Raw genomic sequence first — 17,500 nt, forward strand, 5'->3', positions numbered from 1 at the left:
CAGTGTTTGGGAGTTAGGGCAAGGTGAGGCCAGGTTAGGGGCATTGCAGTGCAGCGTGGAGGAGGGCAAGAGGGAGTGGGAGGTCCAGGAACAGGTTAGGGTCCCGTGAGGCTTTGTTACGTGCTAGTGTTAGTGTTAGTGTTAGTGTTAGTGTTAGTGTTAGTGTTAGTGTTTACATCGCCAAGTGTAAACAAGTGAGGGTCTATTCTGAAAACATTACAGCGTCTAGTCTTAACACAGGTGGTGGTGTGTGGAGCTGTGGAGATGCTGTGATTTTTTCATGGGTGTTTTTTTTTTTTTTTGTAGAATAAATGTTTTCCTCATAAATTTTTGACTACTATGAAGATTATGTTAAAGGAACCGTATTGTTAACCACTTGAGTACCATTCATTCTGGTGACTATTTGGTGATTTTATACAGCTTCAGAAACTTATGTGGGGATTGAAATAGTGAAGACTGTGGCCATCAATCCTCTGAACCCTGTAGACTCTTCCCAGTGTCAATAAAATGGTCTAATCGTACACAGATCTGAAGATGAAAATGTGTCCCAGTGCTGAAGGGGTTATAAATGTAAGCGCGTCTTGTCTTATGTTCTCAAGGCTTGTAGTGTCAAGTTATTTATCTTTCAAAGGAAATTTTCATGAGTTTTTAATGTGAGAGGGGAAAAAATGACCAAGGACTACAAATATTACTGAACAAAAAGGCTCACTGAGATGAAAGTCTGCGAAAGAAAATTATGTTTGCAGTGACAGGAGTAAAGTCTACAGCATACCTTCATTACAAACCACTAAGGAAATTACCGCCACCTGACTGTATCCTAAAAAAACAGAATATATTACAGCATCTTCACTTCAAGCAGAATGTTTTATAATGGCTCATATTTACAAACAATTATGTGCTTCACCTCCACAATTACAAAAGGCTTTATTTAAATTTACGCGAGTTTTAAGGTGTTTTTATAGTTCTAGAGGCAGAGTGGAAAGATTTCTACATTACTAACAGGAGAAACACTATTGAAAACCCCGCTGATCATCTGAGTCGCCTTGGAAAATAGTCGTGGTGAGAGAGCAGAGCATTAGTGAACACGGACCAAGGTGACGTTTAAGAGGTCTTTTGGAGAAGCATTCCGGATTGTTGAGTGACTGAGACGTTGCTTGGGATTTTCACGGATGTTCTCGACTCAACTTATATTTGAAGAAGGATGCTACAGAGAGAGAGAGAGAGAGAGATAGAGATAGATAGAGAGAAGCAAAAAAAAAAAAGAAACATGAAAACCAGAGTATCTATATTCGTGGCCATTAAAAATAATCCCAACTTCAGATAAACACGATTAGCAGCACCACAAACACTACCAAACCCAACCCAACTCAACCCAACCTAACCTAACCTAACCTAACCAACCAATACTTCAAATAACACCACTAACTTCCACCTCTACATGTCCCAACACACCCCAACACACCACAACACACGCCAACACCTCAATAACAACAATGGGAGTGATGAGAGGTGACTGGGGGAGGGGAAGAGGGCGGGAATGGTCATAGCTATGTTAAAATAAAGGAAGGGAGGTGGAGGTGGGTGATATCCTGCCTGCTTTCTGATATAAGAGGAGGGAAGGAGGAGGGGAGGAGGGAGGGCGACTTAATAGATACGGGAGAGGTGTGAGGGGGAATGAGGGGGATGAGAGGGGATGGGAGGGAATTACTAATGCTGTTGGTAAGAGAGAGAGAGAGAGAGAGAGAGAGAGAGAGAGAGAGAGAGAGAGAGAGAGAGAGAGAGAGAGAGAGACAGAGGGTACGTTAGGTAAATAAGGAAGGACGGGAAAGGTGGATGAGAAAGCAGGTTAAGTAAATAGGAACGGAAAGAGAGAGAGAGAGAGAGAGAGAGAGAGAGAGAGAGAGAGAGAGAGAGAGAGGGGATGAAGGGTCAGGGGGTGCTGGGGTGTGAAAGGGGTGGTGGAAGGGGGGTGGGGTTCCTGCTTGCTAGTGATGAGATGATTGTGGTGATTGTGAGGGTGATTGTGGTGATGCGGGCAGCTACAGTGTATCCCGTGGTGCTGACGTCTTGCCACACTCCCTCCCCGCGCCCACAAACTACACCGATAATGATGATGATGATGAGGAGGAGGATTTTTATTTCATTTATTTATTTTATTTTGTGGAAGAGGGGAAACTGGCCAAGGGCAATCAAAAAAGAGGGGAAAAAAGGCCTACTTGATTGCCAGTTCCCTAAAAGATTAATAGTAAGACACCTAGTAGTCTACCACCACCACCACCACCACCACCACCACCACCACCACCACCACTACAACCACAAAATTGATGAGATGCGTAAACAATTCATAGAAAATGGAAGGAAAAAGACAGACAGCAAACAAAGAGACGGAGAAAAAAAAAAAAAAAAAAAAACAATACATGGAGATGAATAAATAATGATAATAACGAGAGAGAGAGAGAGAGAGAGAGAGAGAGAGAGAGAGAGAGAGAGAGAGAGAGAGAGAGAAACCCAACACTCACACACTCCCACCCACACGCACACACACACACACACACACACACACACACACACACACACACACACACACAAAATAATAATAAATAAACTATTCCTTTGCAGAATAAGATTAAGAAGGAGAGACGGAAGAGAAAAAAGAGAAGGAAGAGGAAGACGAAAGAGAGGAGGAGAGAAAAGTGAGGAAGAATATGAATGAGTAAGAAAGAAGAAGAAGAAAAACGGAGAAGGTGGAGAAAGATGTGAATAAAAGAAAGAAAAGGAAGAAGAAAAAAAAAGTGAGGAGGAAGGAAATATAGATGAGGTGTGGAAAAGAAAAAAACTGAAAAAAGGAACAAGAAGTGAAGAAGTGGAAATAAAAAGGAAAAAGAAAAATAGTGCAAAAAGAAAAGAAGTGAAGAAAAGAAAAAAAGACAGGAGGAAGAGGAAAGTAGAAAAAAAATGATGAACTGTAACAAGAACACAAATATGATGGAAAATAATGAGAAAAAGGAATGAAGAGAGAGAGAGAGAGAGAGAGAGAGAGAGAGAGAGAGAGAGAGAGAGAGAGAGAGAGAGAGAGAGACAAAAAAATGGGGAATATTTGAGGAATAACGGAACATAATATTTTTCTTACTCTTCCCCTTCATAGCGACATTCCCCTTAGTCATCCTCCTCCTCCTTCTCCTCCTCCTCCTCTTCCTCCTTCACCGCCTTCGTCAGTTACCATGAAGAACCTCGTCAGATTGCCTGTAAGTACCGCACACCTGAGTCACGCTAACCCTTTCATCCTCAACAGGTAATACTTAAAGGCCTGCGGTGTGTGTGTGTGTGTGTGTGTGTGTGTGTGTGTGTGTGTGTGTGTGTGTGTGTGTGTGTGTGTGTGTGTGTGTGTGTGTTGGTGACGATGCAATAAAAGAGATTAAAAGAGGAGGAGGTGGTAGTGGTGGAAAAGGAGGAGGAGGAGGAGGAGGAGGAGGAGGAGGACACGAAGAGGTGAAGAGGAGGAGGAGAAAAAGGAGGAGGAGGATGTACAGTAAGAATAACATGTAGTAATTACAATACCACCACCACCACCACCACCACCACCACCACCACCACCACCATCTCCAACAACAACAACAACAACAACTACATCACCACTACTAATTACAAAAAAAAAAAAGATAACTTATAATAACAATAATAACAACAATAACAACAGACTTTAGGATAGCAACAGCAGGAAGAACAGGAGGAGGAGGAGGAGGAGGAGGAGGAGGAGGAGGATTAGAAGGAGGAGTAACGGTGATGCGGTGAGACAAGGAAAGGAAGGTAAGGAACGGAAGAGAAGGAAAGGAAAGGAAATGGAAAGGTGAAGATAAAGAAAAAAAAAGGAAGGGAATGGAAGGGAAGGAGAGAGAGAAGGAAAGAAAAAGTAAGGAAAAGAGAAGATAGGGAAGGGAAGGGGAGGAGAGGGAAGGGAAAAGAAAGGATAAAATAACAAAGAGAAAGGAAGAGAAGGGAAGCGAAGGGAAAGGAAAGGAAAAGATAAGGAAGAGAAAGGAAGGGAAGGAAGAGAAGAAGGGAAAAGAGAAGATAAAGAAGAGAAAGGAAAGGAAGGGAAGGGAAGGGAAAGAAGATAAGGAAAAGAAGGGAATAGAAGGGAAGGGAAAGGAGATAAGGAAGAGAAGAGAAGAGAAGGAAAGGGAAGGGAAGGAAAGGGTTAATGACAGCCGTGAGGAAGAAAGCTCTTTGCGGAAGTGACACCTGGCGGGATTGCTGGACGTGTTACAGACAGTCAAGACCAGTTACCGTAGGGCGTGGAGCGTGGGACTCACCGCCACACACACACACACACACACACACACACACACGTCCCTACCCACACCTGAACACGTCATTTACACCTGCTTCGTTAGTATCTCATCTACAGGTGTTTATATTAATCAACCCTTCATTCACACAGGTATCTCGTCTCTATACACACCTGCGGTTCATCAGGTGCTTTGTTTGTCTTCCTTTATGCACGTGTTTGACTGTTTTATTGCCACCTTCCCCTTCTCCTCCCCCCAGGCCTTCTACCTGTGTCTCGTCCTTTTCGCTGTGGTCCTCGTGCTGTTTGAGGACCGCCAGGAACATTCGTGGGACGTGAACAGACTCAGCGGCACCTCCTTCAGGTAAGAGGTGCAGAAGGAGGACAAGGAGGGAAGGAGAAGAAGAAGAAGACGGAGAAAGAGAAGGAGGAGGAGGAGGAGAAGGAGGAAGAGGAGGAGAAGCAGGAGCAGGAGCAGGAAGAGAAGGAGGAGAAGAAAGAGGAGGAGGAGAAGAAAGAGGAGAAGTTAGAGGAGGAAGGGCAATGAGTCTCGCCCACTACTAACTAATCTTGACATCTAATGAGGAAAATCTCGGCGTCAGTGACTCTGTATACTCTGAGACACTTCTGCTCGCACCTTCACCACTTTCAAAAGGCTCTGCTACAGTTACACGGGTTTATAAGGGCGTTGGTTCTGGTTATAGAGTAAATGATCAACAAAACTACCACTTTATCAACAGGAAAAACAACTCTTGACAACCCAACTATAGCTATCTTTGTCTTTGAAAATAGTAGTGGGGAGAGAGAGAGAGAGAGAGCAAAGCGTTTACGAATCGAAGTATATAAAAATGTAATATTGGTTTTAAGGATGCTTTTAGTCTCAATGACGGAATATTTCCACATTATTAACAGAAAAACACTCTTGACAACAAAGCTATAGTTATCTTTGTCTTTGAAAATAGTAGTGGGGAGAGAGAACAAAGCGTTTACGAATCGAAGTATATAATAAGTGACAAGGGTTTTTTAGGATGTTTTTATAGTTTCATTGACAGAATAATAAGATTTCCACATTATCAACAGAAGAAACGCTCTCGAGAACCCGATGAATCATCTCTGTAACGTTAGAGAATGGTCGTGGGGAGAGAGAAGAGCGTTTCTGAAGACGGGCCTCTGTTGCTTCCCTGGGCGTGGGTTGCCTCACTGCGCGTCATGAGGCCTCACAGCAAATCATGTACCCCAGCTAATGGATCGGAAACACTCGCCGCTTTCCAGATTGTTTGAGGTTCATTAACTGCGACTACTGCCTCATTAGTTCGAAAGTCAGCTGCCAAACAAGGATTATAATAGTACATAGATAGTATAATAGTTCGTAAAGGTGTCATCAGGGCAGGGTAATTTACTAGGGAAGTTTTCTCATAGACGGCAGGGTTACTCATTCGAAACTCACTTCCACTTGTCACCTGAACGCTTTAACTCTCTCATTGTTGCTGTTTTCAAAGGCCGCAGAGATGATGAGCCGCGTTCTCAAGTGATTTCGCTGCGTTCTTATTGTGAAAATCTTTTTGGTCTGTCACTGGAACCACAACTGTAAAAACATCCTTAACTCCTTCGATACTGGGACGCATTTTACCTTTTCATGTACGATTATAATATTTTATTGATATTACGAAGGGCCTATGGAGGTCAGAAGATTAATGGCCGGAGTCTTCACTATTTAAATCTCCACGTAAGTTTCCGAAGCTGTATAAAACCACCAAATCGTAAGCAAAATGAATGTGAAAACGCGTCATGGTACTCAGGGGTTAAAAATCCGCAACACAAGCGATGGCGAAGGTGTGACGCATAGGTGAGACAGAATAACCCGATAATGATAACAATAATAATACGATGAATATAATGATGATAACAACAATAACAACGACGATAACGACACAACCTCTCCTCCTTTCCAGACTGCCTAAGATTCAAAGCATCATCATATATAACAAGTCGAAGGTCCACGCGCCACACACCAGCGAAAATGCCTCCAGAACGCAGCCGCACAGCGAACCCCTTACCACCCTGACGCAAACCACGAAGGAGGCGCAGCAGGGGGAGGTGTCAGGGGGCGAGGCTCAGCTGCTCCCAATGAAGACGATACTTGTGTGGACTTACGTAAGGCTTAAGTGATGTAGTGACGGTAACAGAGGAATGTGTATCAATAAAGAAACACTCTCACAAAATAATGATGAGTAAAGGAACAGGAAAAGGAAGGAATACAGGAGAGCAAAGCAGCAGCAGATATGTTGGCCCTGGCAAAGGCTAGTTGTGATAAGGCAGCATTTAGGGATGTGCTCTACTGAGAAATATTATATGACTAGAGAAATGAATAGATGATATAATAGTAATGAGTAAACAAAAAACTAAAATCACTTAATGTTCAAAGAAAATTAAAGAGATCATTGTTTATCTATTTATTTATTCATTTGTTTATTTATTTATCTATTTTTGTTTTTGGGGGGATAAGTTAGTAAGAAGACAAGTTTACAAGTTGCTAAGTTACACGAGAATTAGAAGAAGAATCAAACTTGTAAACGTCAAACAAACAGGCAAATAATTATCTTCCTCTTCCTGCTCCTCCTCCTCTTCCTCCTCCTCCTCTTTGTTCTCCTGTTGCCTTAGATATAAGGATGATAATAATAGAATCTCAATAACAACAATATCATTCTTCCTCCTCCTCCACTTCCTCCTCCACCTCCTTCTCTTCCTCTTCCTCTTCCTCCTCCACCTCCATCTCCACCACCTTCTCCTCCTCCTCCTCCTCCACCACATCCTACTCCTGCTCCTCCTTCACCAACACCACTGCCTCCTCCTCCTCCTCCTCCTCCTCCTCCTCCGTCTGCTGCAGGGGTACGGAGGCAAGACAATGGGGTTCGGGGAGGGTCAGGCGCCCTTCAAGACAGCTGGCTGCGAGGTGGACTCCTGTTACCTCACCAAGAACAAAACCATGGTGCCTCTTGATGCCTTCGATGCCACCCTCTTCCACTTTCGCTCCCTGAAAGCCGACAACCTCCCCAACAAGAGGTGAGAGTGGAGCGCTCGAGTCCACCTGCTGAGTCTTTTATTTATTTATTTTTTTTCGGTATTAACTGTCAATTATGATCCATTAATGCTTGTCTCTTTGTCTCTGTTTCCTCATTTAGTTTTCTTTCTTTCTCTTATTCATTCATTCGCTTTTATTGTCTACTTCCTTCATTTATTTTTGCTTTCTCACTTTCTTCTTTAGTTTCTGCTTCCTTCGTCAGTTCTTCTTTTCTTACGTTCCTTATTTCATCCTCTTTCAGTATTTTTTGTTCCTCTTTTCCTGTTTCTTTCTTTCTTTCCTGGTACTTATTTTCTTGTTTCTTTTTCCTGTTACATTCTGTCCTGGTACTTTTTTTTTATCTTATTCCTTTCTTTCTGTTACTGTTTCTCTGTTATTCTTTTTTTTTCCTGGTACATTTCTTCCTTGTCCTTTTTTTTCCCCGCGTTATTTTCTTTTCTGTTAATTTTTCTCGTTGTTACTCTTTATCCTATCACCTTCTTTCCTGGTCTTTTTTTTTCCCTCGTTATTTTCTGTCCTGTTACTTTTTTTTCCTGTTACTCTTTTCCTCCTCACTTTCTCTGTCACTATTTCCTTACTCTTTTCAATGTTACTTACTTTGTCTTGGTACATTGTCCCAGTCACTTTCTTTTACTCACTTTCTCTCCCTGTTACCCTTCATGCTACTGTCACAACTTCCGCTAACTAATCCACTTTCATCCACCAGGTCGCCACATCAGCGGTGGGTGTTTTGGGAAATGGAATCCGCCTCTTACGTGTACCAGGACCCCGGGACTTACAATCACCTCTTCAACTGGACCATGACCTACAGATGGGACTCAGATGTGCAGCAAAGGTGGTGGTGATGTGGTGGTGTTGTTGTTGTTGTGGTGGTGGTGGTGTGGTGTGGTGGTGGTAGTGTTGTGGTGGTGGTTGTGACTCGTGTGTTGTGTTTTGTGTGGTTATTTCTAGGTGTTGTTGTTGTTGTTGTTGTTGTTGTGGTTGTGGTTGTGGTGGTGGTGGTGGTGGTGGTGGTTGCTTCAGTGGTAGTTTTGTTCTTTATGTAGTAGTAGTAGTAGTAGTAGTAGTAGTAGTAGTAGCTGTATTATTATTATTATTATTATTATTATTATTATTATTATTATTATAAGTAGTAGTAGTAGTAGTAGTAGTAGTAGTAGTAGTAGTAGTAGTAGTAGTAGTAGCAGCAAGCAAAATAATTAAACAGATAAATAAACCAATACAAACAACCAGCTAACAACAATTACCCAACCATTTACCCATTTTCTTTCTTTAGGTACGGTCGAGTCATTCCCATTCCACCCTCTACCTCCTCCACCACCTCCTCCACCTCCCCGTCTGCCTCTCCTCCACCTGGCGGCTTGGAGAGGAACTACGCCAAGGGAAAGACCAAGATGGCTGCCTGGTTCGTCTCAAACTGCTTCACCATATCAAGAAGAGAGAAGCTTGTCAGATACCTTAAGAAGCATATACAGGTGTGTGTGTGTGTGTGTGTGTGTGTGTGTGTGTTAACCTCCCCCCTCCCTTCTCTGCATAAAAAAAAAATTAAATAAAAACCCGCCTTCCTCCCTCGCTGTCTCCTCTCCCCCAGGTGGACATCTATGGGAAGTGTGGTAAATTGAGTTGCCCCAGGGAGAAGACTGAGGAGTGCTATGATATGCTGGGCCAACACTACAAGTTCTATCTGTCCTTCGAGAACTCCCTGTGCAAAGACTACGTCACGGAAAAGCTCTTCTCAGTCCTCAGGTGCGTGAGCGAAGATGAAGCTGTACCTCTTCCACCACCACCATCACCAACCTCGCGCACGTTCCTATAGGTGGTGGTGGTGGTGGTGGTGGTGGTGGGTGCAATGCCTGTCCTCTGTGTTTAAATTTCGTAATGAATTCTACCTCTTACAGTGATAACCTTCTCTCTCTCTCTCTCTCTCTCTCTCTCTCTCTCTCTCTCTCTCATCTTTAAATTTTCCTCTTCTATTTCTTCCTTTTCTTGTTTCCAGAATTGAGAAGTAGGTATCTAGAATTTTTCAACTTCATCCATAATTGTAAACACATTTATTTACGAGAACTAATGTAAAATAAATAACTCGATGAAGGAAAAAAATAGATAATCGTTTTAACAATGGCTGCACACTAACAAAAAAAAAATCATCTTAGTTAACTGGTACATGCCTAATGATCTTTAACACACACACACACACACACACATATCTACGTACTTGCCTCTTCGTTATCGTGACGCTGGCGGGACACGAGCAGGCATGATGTGGTCCCCGTGGTGTTGGGGGGCTCCAATTACACCAGCATCACCCCCCCGCACTCCATCATCAACGTGAAGGACTTCCCCAGCATCACGGCCCTCATCAACCACCTCAAGTACCTCGACGGGAACGACACGGCCTACAACGAGTACTTTTGGTGAGTCACTGCTCCATTCACACCGTTTTCTTTCTCTCTATGAAACAACACCGCCGCACTACCATTACGTTCTAAGTCTAAACTATGGCTATGTATAACGTTAACCCATTCAGTAGTAAAGACACATTTTTACCTTGATTTTTTGGTATGATTACACGATTTTATTTGCATTAGGAAGGGTCTATGGAGGTCAGAAGATTAATGACCACAATCTTCACTATTTTACTCTCCACATGAGTTTCTGAAGCTACGTAAAATCACCAAACACTAATCAGAAGGAATATGAAAACGCGTCCTGGTACTGAAGGGGTTAAATGAATAATAACATAAAAATACTCTCACATAACCACAGAAGTAATTAACCCTTCCACTTCTTGTTTCTCTTCCTTATCAGGTGGAAGAAACAGTACCAGGTGGTGGACGGGTGGAGAGGCGGAGCACAAGGCTTCTGTGACCTGTGTAAGAAGCTTCACGAGGATCAGACGCCCAAGGTTTATTCGGACATTCGAGACTGGTTCGTGGGACAAGGCGAGTGTTTGAGACTCAACCTCCGCGTCGCTAGTTAACCGCTTCCTGTGTTCTCCGCTCCTCAGTATAGCGTTTCCTTATCGTATCTAAGAGTTTTTTTGTTTATAGATATCTTGGAGGGAAACAGACTATGAGGAACAAAAAGTGATTAAAAAAAGAACAAAAAAAAAAAAACCCACCACTGAGGCTCGTATGCTCAAACACTTCTGCTTCACCTCCACTATTTCAAGAGGGTGTCTTTAAATGTACACGAATATTTTTTAAGGTGTTTTTACGGTTCTAGAGGAAGACTGACAAGATTTTTACGTTATCAACTGGAGGAACACTCTTGAAAACACCGGTAATCACCACTGTAGCCTTGGAAAATAGTCGTGGTGAGAGAGCAAACCGTTTCTAAATATGGATTGAGTACCTACTGACCTATTCCTGCACTACGATATCGCTCCATTACCGTTCCCCTCCCCTCTCCCTATTTTCCCTACACACTCCCTTTCTACACACCGTCAATTTCTGGTGTGTCCGTTTGTACGTGTTTTTACTCACAACTCGAGCACCTCTACAGTTTATAAAGAATGTCTTGTTTTTCTACAGTATCAGCGGGTATATCTTTGCTGTAGTGCCTATATTTCTACAGCCCAGTGCCTAGACATTCATTTCTACACCAGATCTACAGCACGGTATCAGCAGCGTCTCTACAGTGAAGTATATCTTATCTCTACAGTATTGACAGTCGTCGTATCTCCTACAGCAGTTCCTATCACTACAATACACTATCCACACCTCCTGTATTGCCATGTATATGTACGTTATCTCTACAGCATCAGCAGCCGACAGTGAAACAGTGGCTAGTATTCTCAAACACTTCTGGGCTTCACTATTTCAAAGGATTTTATTTCAATTCACACGAGTTTTTAAAGGTGATTTTTTATGGTTCTAAAGGCAGATTGACAAGATTTCTACATTTATAACTAGAGAAACAGTCTTGAAAAACCTGCTAGTCATCTCTGTGGCCTTGAGCAAAGCGTTTCTGAATACGGACGAGTGTGATAAGCGCGGCAAGTCAGCAGGATGAAGCACATGGAGGTGGAGAGAAGTGGCTATGGCTGATGCTACGACTGTCACGCAATCTGTTACCGCTTTCCAGTGTGATGATATTGTGATCTTAATACTTATGTTAAACTAGAAGCGCTGGAGTGAAAAATAAATAACGCTTCCAGTACAATAAATAAGTAGATAAGAAAAGAACCAGTATTAATTTTTCTTTTATTATTTATCTATTTATTTTATTGTCTTTATAACTCTGAGTGATCTTTGGTTTGTTGTGTACAGGCATATTGTTTTATTATTGGCAGTCCTTATGCGCCTCGCAGTTGTACTACAGTGATACATTAATACATCTGATATACCCAACAATGAACAATCAACATTAATAGTACTACTGGTATAACACCGCGCCTTATACAACATTAACCCCTTCAGTACCAGGACACGTTTTCATATTCATTCTACTTACTATTTGGCGTTTTTATACAGTTTCAGAAACTTATGTGGGGATTGAAACAGTGAAGACTCTGGCTATTAATCCTCTGACCTCCATAGACCCTTCCTAATGTCAATAAAATCATACCCCAAAACTCAAGGTAAAAATGTGTCCCAGTACTGAAGGGGTTAAACGCAGGCCTTGTTTATAATTTTAACTACGTCTTGTATATACATAAACAACCGAATAAACAATAAACAGTTAAACAAATATCACGTATCGATGGCATTTTACTGTACCTTAACGAAAACAATACAACTTTCACTATAACAACAGCAACAGTCTAGTACAGAGCATCACGTGACATGAATGAAGTGTTCTTGCGTTCATACAATTACTTCATTCATGCACCACCGCCAGTACAGCGTTATCAAAGCGTTTTTTTTTTTTTTTTTTTTTTACGTAGGGAAGAGGGCCAGCCAAGGGCAAAAAAAAAAAGATTAAAAGAAAAGGCCCACTTGAGTGCTGGCTCTTTAAAAAGTGTAAAAGCGTCAGCCAAAGTTGGGGAGCAAATGCCTCGATACCTCCCTCTTAAAAGAAGACAAGAGGTAGACTGGCTTCGTTGTAACTGTATTCTGAAATCCATCTGCGTTTCACCTCAACTTTTTTTTTTTTTATGTAAGAAGGGAAAGCTGGCCAAGGGGAACAGAAAGAGCTTAAACAAAAAATGATAATAATAAAATAAGACATCCACTTAGTTGCTAGTTCCCGTGCAGGTCAAAAGGCTCTATTTGAAATTGCACAGGTTTCTAACAGTGTTTCATTTTTGGTTTTGGTGATATGTGAACAAGATTTCTTCATCATTAACCCCTTCAGTACCATGACGTGCTTCCATATTCATTCTGATTACTATTTGGTGATTTTATACAGATTCAGGAACTTCTGTGGGGATTAAAATAGTGAAAACTCTGGCTATTAATCTTCTGGCCTCCATAAACCCTTCTTAATGTCAATAAAATGGTCTAATCATAGTCAAAACTTGTGGTAAAAATGCGTCTCAAAACTGAAGAGCTTAAACGAAGAAACAATGAAAAGTCCAGCTAATCATGTGTTTGTTGCCTTTGAAAATAGTCGAGGTGAGACAGCGAAGCGTTTCAGAAGCACCATGAATTGTCTCGTTGTTGTGGCACCTATATCATTTTTATTAGTTACTATTATTATTACAGTTATTATCATTATTGTTACTGCTCTGTCTATAATGCCCTTAAATTTAAACCGTGCCCACGAAATTTGCTATACTGCACAGTGGTATTAGTAAAAAGGACTGCACTAACAACTGTACACAGATCTCTCTCTCTCTCTCTCTCTCTCTCTCTCATGGCTACCAACATGGCCAGCAATACCCCACACATGTCATATTTACCTTGAACTCCGCCTGTCTCACTTAATAACACTCAAACTCGTACATGCGGGATAACACTTCCTTTTCTGCTCACTAGTCTAACCAAACTGAGTAGTGGAGGAGGAGGAGGAGAATGAAGGGGGGGGTATTGTGAGAACGCATGTGTCCAATTTCGCGCCTTTTTTACAAATATTACCAGTCGCGCACAGTTCAATCTTAAGAGACATTCATAGAGTAACATTTTCTTTCCTTTTTTTTTTATTCTACTCTAAAACAACAACAGTAAAGGTTAATTTGGCTTTTTTTTTCGACTCTCTCTCTCTCTCTCTCTGAGTCTAGACACTTTTGTAGACACTTTTCTGAGTCTAATTGGAGTTTGTGGGTGGTTCGGGGTTACTGTGGGGTGTCGTAGGGTGGTGGTGGTGATGGTGCTGATTGTGGTGGTGGTGGTGGTGATGGTGGTGGTGGTCCCGCTGATTCTTTGGTGTCCTGGTGGTGGTGGTAGCTCTGCTGGTCGTTTTTCGTGACTCCCCTCGGCAGCGGAAGAGGAATCTGTGAAAGAAAATGGATATAGGTGTACATAGTCTCTCTCTCTCTCTCTCTCTCTCTCTCTCTCTCTCTCTCTCTCTCATATGTCCGTCTTTCCTTCTCGTTTCCCTTTTCTTCTTTCTTCCCTTGTCTATTCCTTCTTTATTTCTTCCCTTCTTTCGTCTTCTATTCCTCACCCTTCCTCTATATCTCCCATTCCCTATAGCTTTTTCCTCCTCTCTCGTGTGTATCATCATCTTCTCTCTTACACAAACTTCCTTCCTTTCCTATCTCCTTATTTTCTCTCCTTTTCCATACTTTCGTCTACAGCCTCCATCGTCTCCATTCTTATCTTTCCCTTCCTTTCCAACCGTCCTCTTCTAAACTACTCTAACGTCTTCTTTCCTCTTATTTCTTTAGCCCATATTCAGAAACACTTTGCTCTCTCACCACGGGTATTTTCTTGGCCCACTGAGATGATTAGCCGGGTTTTCAAGAGTGTTTCTCCTGTTGATTATGTAGAAATCTTGTCACTCTGCCTCTAGAACTATTAAAAAAAAAAAAACTTCAGAAAAATCGTATAAGTTTAAACAGAGCCTTTTGAAATAGTGGCGGTGAAGCACAGAAGTGTTTAACCCCTTCAGTACTGGAACGCATTTCTACCTTGAGTTTTGGGTATAATAAGTATACCAGGACGTGTTTCCATATTCATTCTGGTTCCTATTTGGAGACTTTATACAGCTTCAGAAACTCATGTGGAGAATATTAATTTGGGTCTATGAAGGTCAGAAGATTAATGGCCACAGTTTTCACTATTCTAATCCCTACATGAGTTTCTGAATCTATAAAATCACCAAATAATAAGCAGAATGAATGGGAAAATACGTCGTGAAGTGTTTAAGAATACAAGCCAATTAATCTTCCCCTCTCCCTTTGTTCCTTGGTTCCCTCGACTCTCCTTGCCTCTCCTGCCCCGCCTTACCATCTCCACGGCGCCAGACACAAGGAAGAGGTCCGGCGCTGCGTGTGTGTGCGGCTCCGTCAGGTCAGGGGCGTACCGATGGGTGGAGAAGGCGTCCAGTGTGTTGTTCCCTACCACGCCCGTCGAGGAGTGTTCCAGGGCGCGAACTTGAGACGTGCGCACATGGAAGGGAAAGTTCTTGTTGGCTGCGCTAGGGCGTGTTAATACCTGACGGGAGAGAAGGAGGAGGAGGAGGAGGAGGGTGTCAGAGATTGATATGGAGACAGTTAACCCCTTCAATACTGAGACGCATTTTTTACCATGATTTTTGGGCATAATTTGATGATTTTATTTGCATTAGGAAGGGTTTATGGAGGTCAAAAGGTTAATGGCCAGAGTCTTCACTATTCACTTCCCAACATATGTTTCTGAAGCTGTATGAAAATCGCCAAATAGTAACCAGAATGAATATGGAAACGCATCCTGGTACCGAAGAGATCAATCAAGAGGATCATGGGAAGACAGAGTGGGTTAAAGGAAGATGCAAGGGATAAACTCCTACATGGAATCGATAACTGAGGTCAGTGTTCAGAAACGCTTCGCTCTCTCATCAAGACTATTCTCAAGGTCCACAGAGATGATTAGCGGAGTTTTCAAGAGTGTTTCTCCAGTTAATAATGCAGGAATCTTGTCACTCTGCCTCTACAACCATAGAATCACCTTAGAAAAATCGTGTAAATTTAAATAGAACCTTTTGAAATAGTGACGGTGAAGCACAGACCTGTTTGAGAATACGACCTTGACTCTCTTGAAACAGCGAAGGAAGAAGAAGAAGAAGAAGAAGAAGAAGAAGAAGAAGAAGAAGAAGAAGAAGAAGAAGAAGAAGAAGAAGAAGAAGAAGAAGAAGAAGAAGAAGAAGAAGAAGAAGAAGAAGAAGAAGAAAAAAAAAAAAAAAAGAAGAAGAAGAAGAAGAAGACACTCACCAGGAAGAACAGGTGGCCCAGAAGGGTGATGGAGAGGTCGACCCCGTTCACTACCTTCTCCCTCACCCATTTGTCTATCACGTGGTTGCAAATGATGATCACCATGGGTCCCGCTAGAAACCTGCCGGAGGGACGGACGGAGAGTGGGGTGAGGAGGGATGGAGAGGTAGGAGAGGGTAGTGGAGGGTTGGAAAGGGTGATGGAGGGGTTGGGGAGAGTTGGGGAGGGTTGAGGAAGGTTGTGGAGGGGTTGGGGAGAATATGGGAGGGTTGGGAAGGTTGTGATGGATTAGGGAAAGTTGGGAAGGGTTAGGAAGGATGGGGAAGGAAAACGTAAGGTGAGATAAGAAAGGAATGGGTGAAGGAGAGTATAGGTTGTATAAGTAACATGTTAAGATAAAAAAATATGTAGTTATCTTAGAGAAACACGTAATGAGGAAAGTTTCAAGACACTTATACAGTTTTTCGATGATCCTTTCCTCATACTTTATAGAGACAGGAAGCTCAGTGGGAGTATTTTTCGTTATTTTTTCCTGTCCTTGATCAGTGCCCCGTCTTGAATTGCACAAATACAGGAGGAGGGAGGGCCACGTGACTCACCAGAGGGAGAAGAAGCTGAAAAAGGGCCCGTAGAACCCACTCTTCTCCGGGTAATGCTTGACGGTGAAGAAGCAGGAGTAGAGGAACATGAGCCACGCAAGCAGCCGCAGTCCCACCAGCGCGTAGCCTGCAGGTGACTCATACAGGTACAGCACCTCACCAGGGTCGAACACCTGACGAAGGATGGCGGTGGGGCGAAGAAAGGGTTATCACACACAGATTGCTATAACTTTGGCCACATTTCTTTTCTTTTTCTGAAGTATTTTTCATCGCCTCATGTCTCCCGAACTTTATTTCATCTTTGTTCCATTCCTACCTTCGTTTATTTTTATATCTTTTCTTTTATTGTTACTCCAAGGGAAGAATTAGTTAGGTAGTCTGATGTAATTAACCTCTTCAGTACCAGGACGTGTTTCCATATTCATTCTGGTTCCTTTTTTTTTTTTTTTTATACCATGTGGGCTTTTCACGGGAATTTATGGGTTAATTTTAGGGTACCTCCTATCTTAAAGCCCACCCACTAGGAAACCCTTACCCCCAGTGAGGAAGCCCAACCTACACTCGGACCGTGGACAGGATTCGAACCAGTGCGCTTGGAGACCTCTAGGATCCCAAAGCACGCATGGTTCCACTGTACCACGGCGGCCCCATAATTTTTGGCGACTTTATACAGCTTCAGAAACTCATGTGGGGAATATTAATTAAACAACGTAATAACTAGACACGACACTAATTAAGCAAACCAATGACTAAACAGACACCGATTAAACAGCAATATTCAAGCAAACTAATACTGGAATCGTGCTTTTAACTCTTTCAGTACTAAGACGCATTTTTACTATGAGTTTCGGTGTGATTAGACGATTTTATTGACATTAGAAAGGGTCTATGGAGGTCAGAAGATTAATGGCTAGAGTCTTCACTATTTTAATCCGCACTTATGTTTCTGAAGCTGTGTAAAATCACCAAATAGTTAGCAGAATGAATATGAAAATACGTCATGGTGCTGAAGGGGTTAACGGAGATGACTTCACACACTTCACCAGCACATATCACCAGCATATATCACCAGCACATCTCACCAGCATATGTCACCAGCACTAACCTGTTGCTCGTAGATAAACAGACACAGGCAGGTGACGATATACATGCACATGAAGGCAGTGAGGCGCACGGCGGAGTTCTGGCGCAGTCTCCCCCTGGTAACATTAAACCCTTTGGCAGCCAGCAGCAAC

General features: G+C 42.4%; 2 protein-coding genes across 3 annotated transcripts in view; one reads left to right on the forward strand and one right to left on the reverse strand.

Moving 5' to 3' along the window:
- Nucleotides 1–2,997: 2,997 nt before the first annotated feature.
- LOC123501542 (alpha-(1,3)-fucosyltransferase C-like) lies at nt 2,998–11,554 on the forward strand. Its single transcript, XM_045250408.1, has 9 exons — nt 2,998–3,245; nt 4,549–4,652; nt 6,241–6,442; nt 7,176–7,351; nt 8,077–8,205; nt 8,647–8,845; nt 8,962–9,116; nt 9,626–9,784; nt 10,179–11,554. Exons 1-9 carry the CDS (start codon nt 3,222–3,224, stop codon nt 10,348–10,350), a joined length of 1,320 nt encoding a protein of 439 aa, XP_045106343.1. The 5' UTR covers nt 2,998–3,221; the 3' UTR covers nt 10,351–11,554.
- Nucleotides 11,555–12,834: 1,280 nt separating this feature from the next.
- The window catches only part of LOC123501541 (transmembrane protein 145-like), a 9,986-nt gene continuing 5,320 nt past the window's right edge, over nt 12,835–17,500 (reverse strand). For both annotated transcript variants that reach the window (XM_045250406.1, XM_045250407.1), the window contains 5 exons: nt 17,371–17,500; nt 16,266–16,438; nt 15,667–15,787; nt 14,705–14,911; nt 12,835–13,746 (listed from right to left, as the gene is read on the reverse strand). The exon at nt 17,371–17,500 is cut by the window's right edge and continues 43 nt beyond it. In XM_045250406.1, the coding sequence (XP_045106341.1) occupies nt 13,588–13,746; nt 14,705–14,911; nt 15,667–15,787; nt 16,266–16,438; nt 17,371–17,500 (790 nt within the window). In that variant the 3' untranslated portion in view covers nt 12,835–13,587. The remainder of the gene's footprint in view (nt 13,747–14,704; nt 14,912–15,666; nt 15,788–16,265; nt 16,439–17,370) is intronic.

The sequence above is a fragment of the Portunus trituberculatus genome, chromosome 9, assembly GCF_017591435.1.
Source record: "Portunus trituberculatus isolate SZX2019 chromosome 9, ASM1759143v1, whole genome shotgun sequence".
In the NCBI taxonomy this organism is placed as follows: Eukaryota; Metazoa; Arthropoda; class Malacostraca; order Decapoda; family Portunidae; genus Portunus; species Portunus trituberculatus.

Coding starts and splice junctions, on each gene's coding strand:
- LOC123501542 (XM_045250408.1), top strand. CDS start 3,222: ATGAAGAACCTCGTCAGATTGCCT. Junction 3,246..4,548: donor AGAACCTCGTCAGATTGCCT/GTAAGTACCGCA, acceptor TCCTCCCCCCAG/GCCTTCTACCTGTGTCTCGT. Junction 6,443..7,175: donor CGATACTTGTGTGGACTTAC/GTAAGGCTTAAG, acceptor CGTCTGCTGCAG/GGGTACGGAGGCAAGACAAT.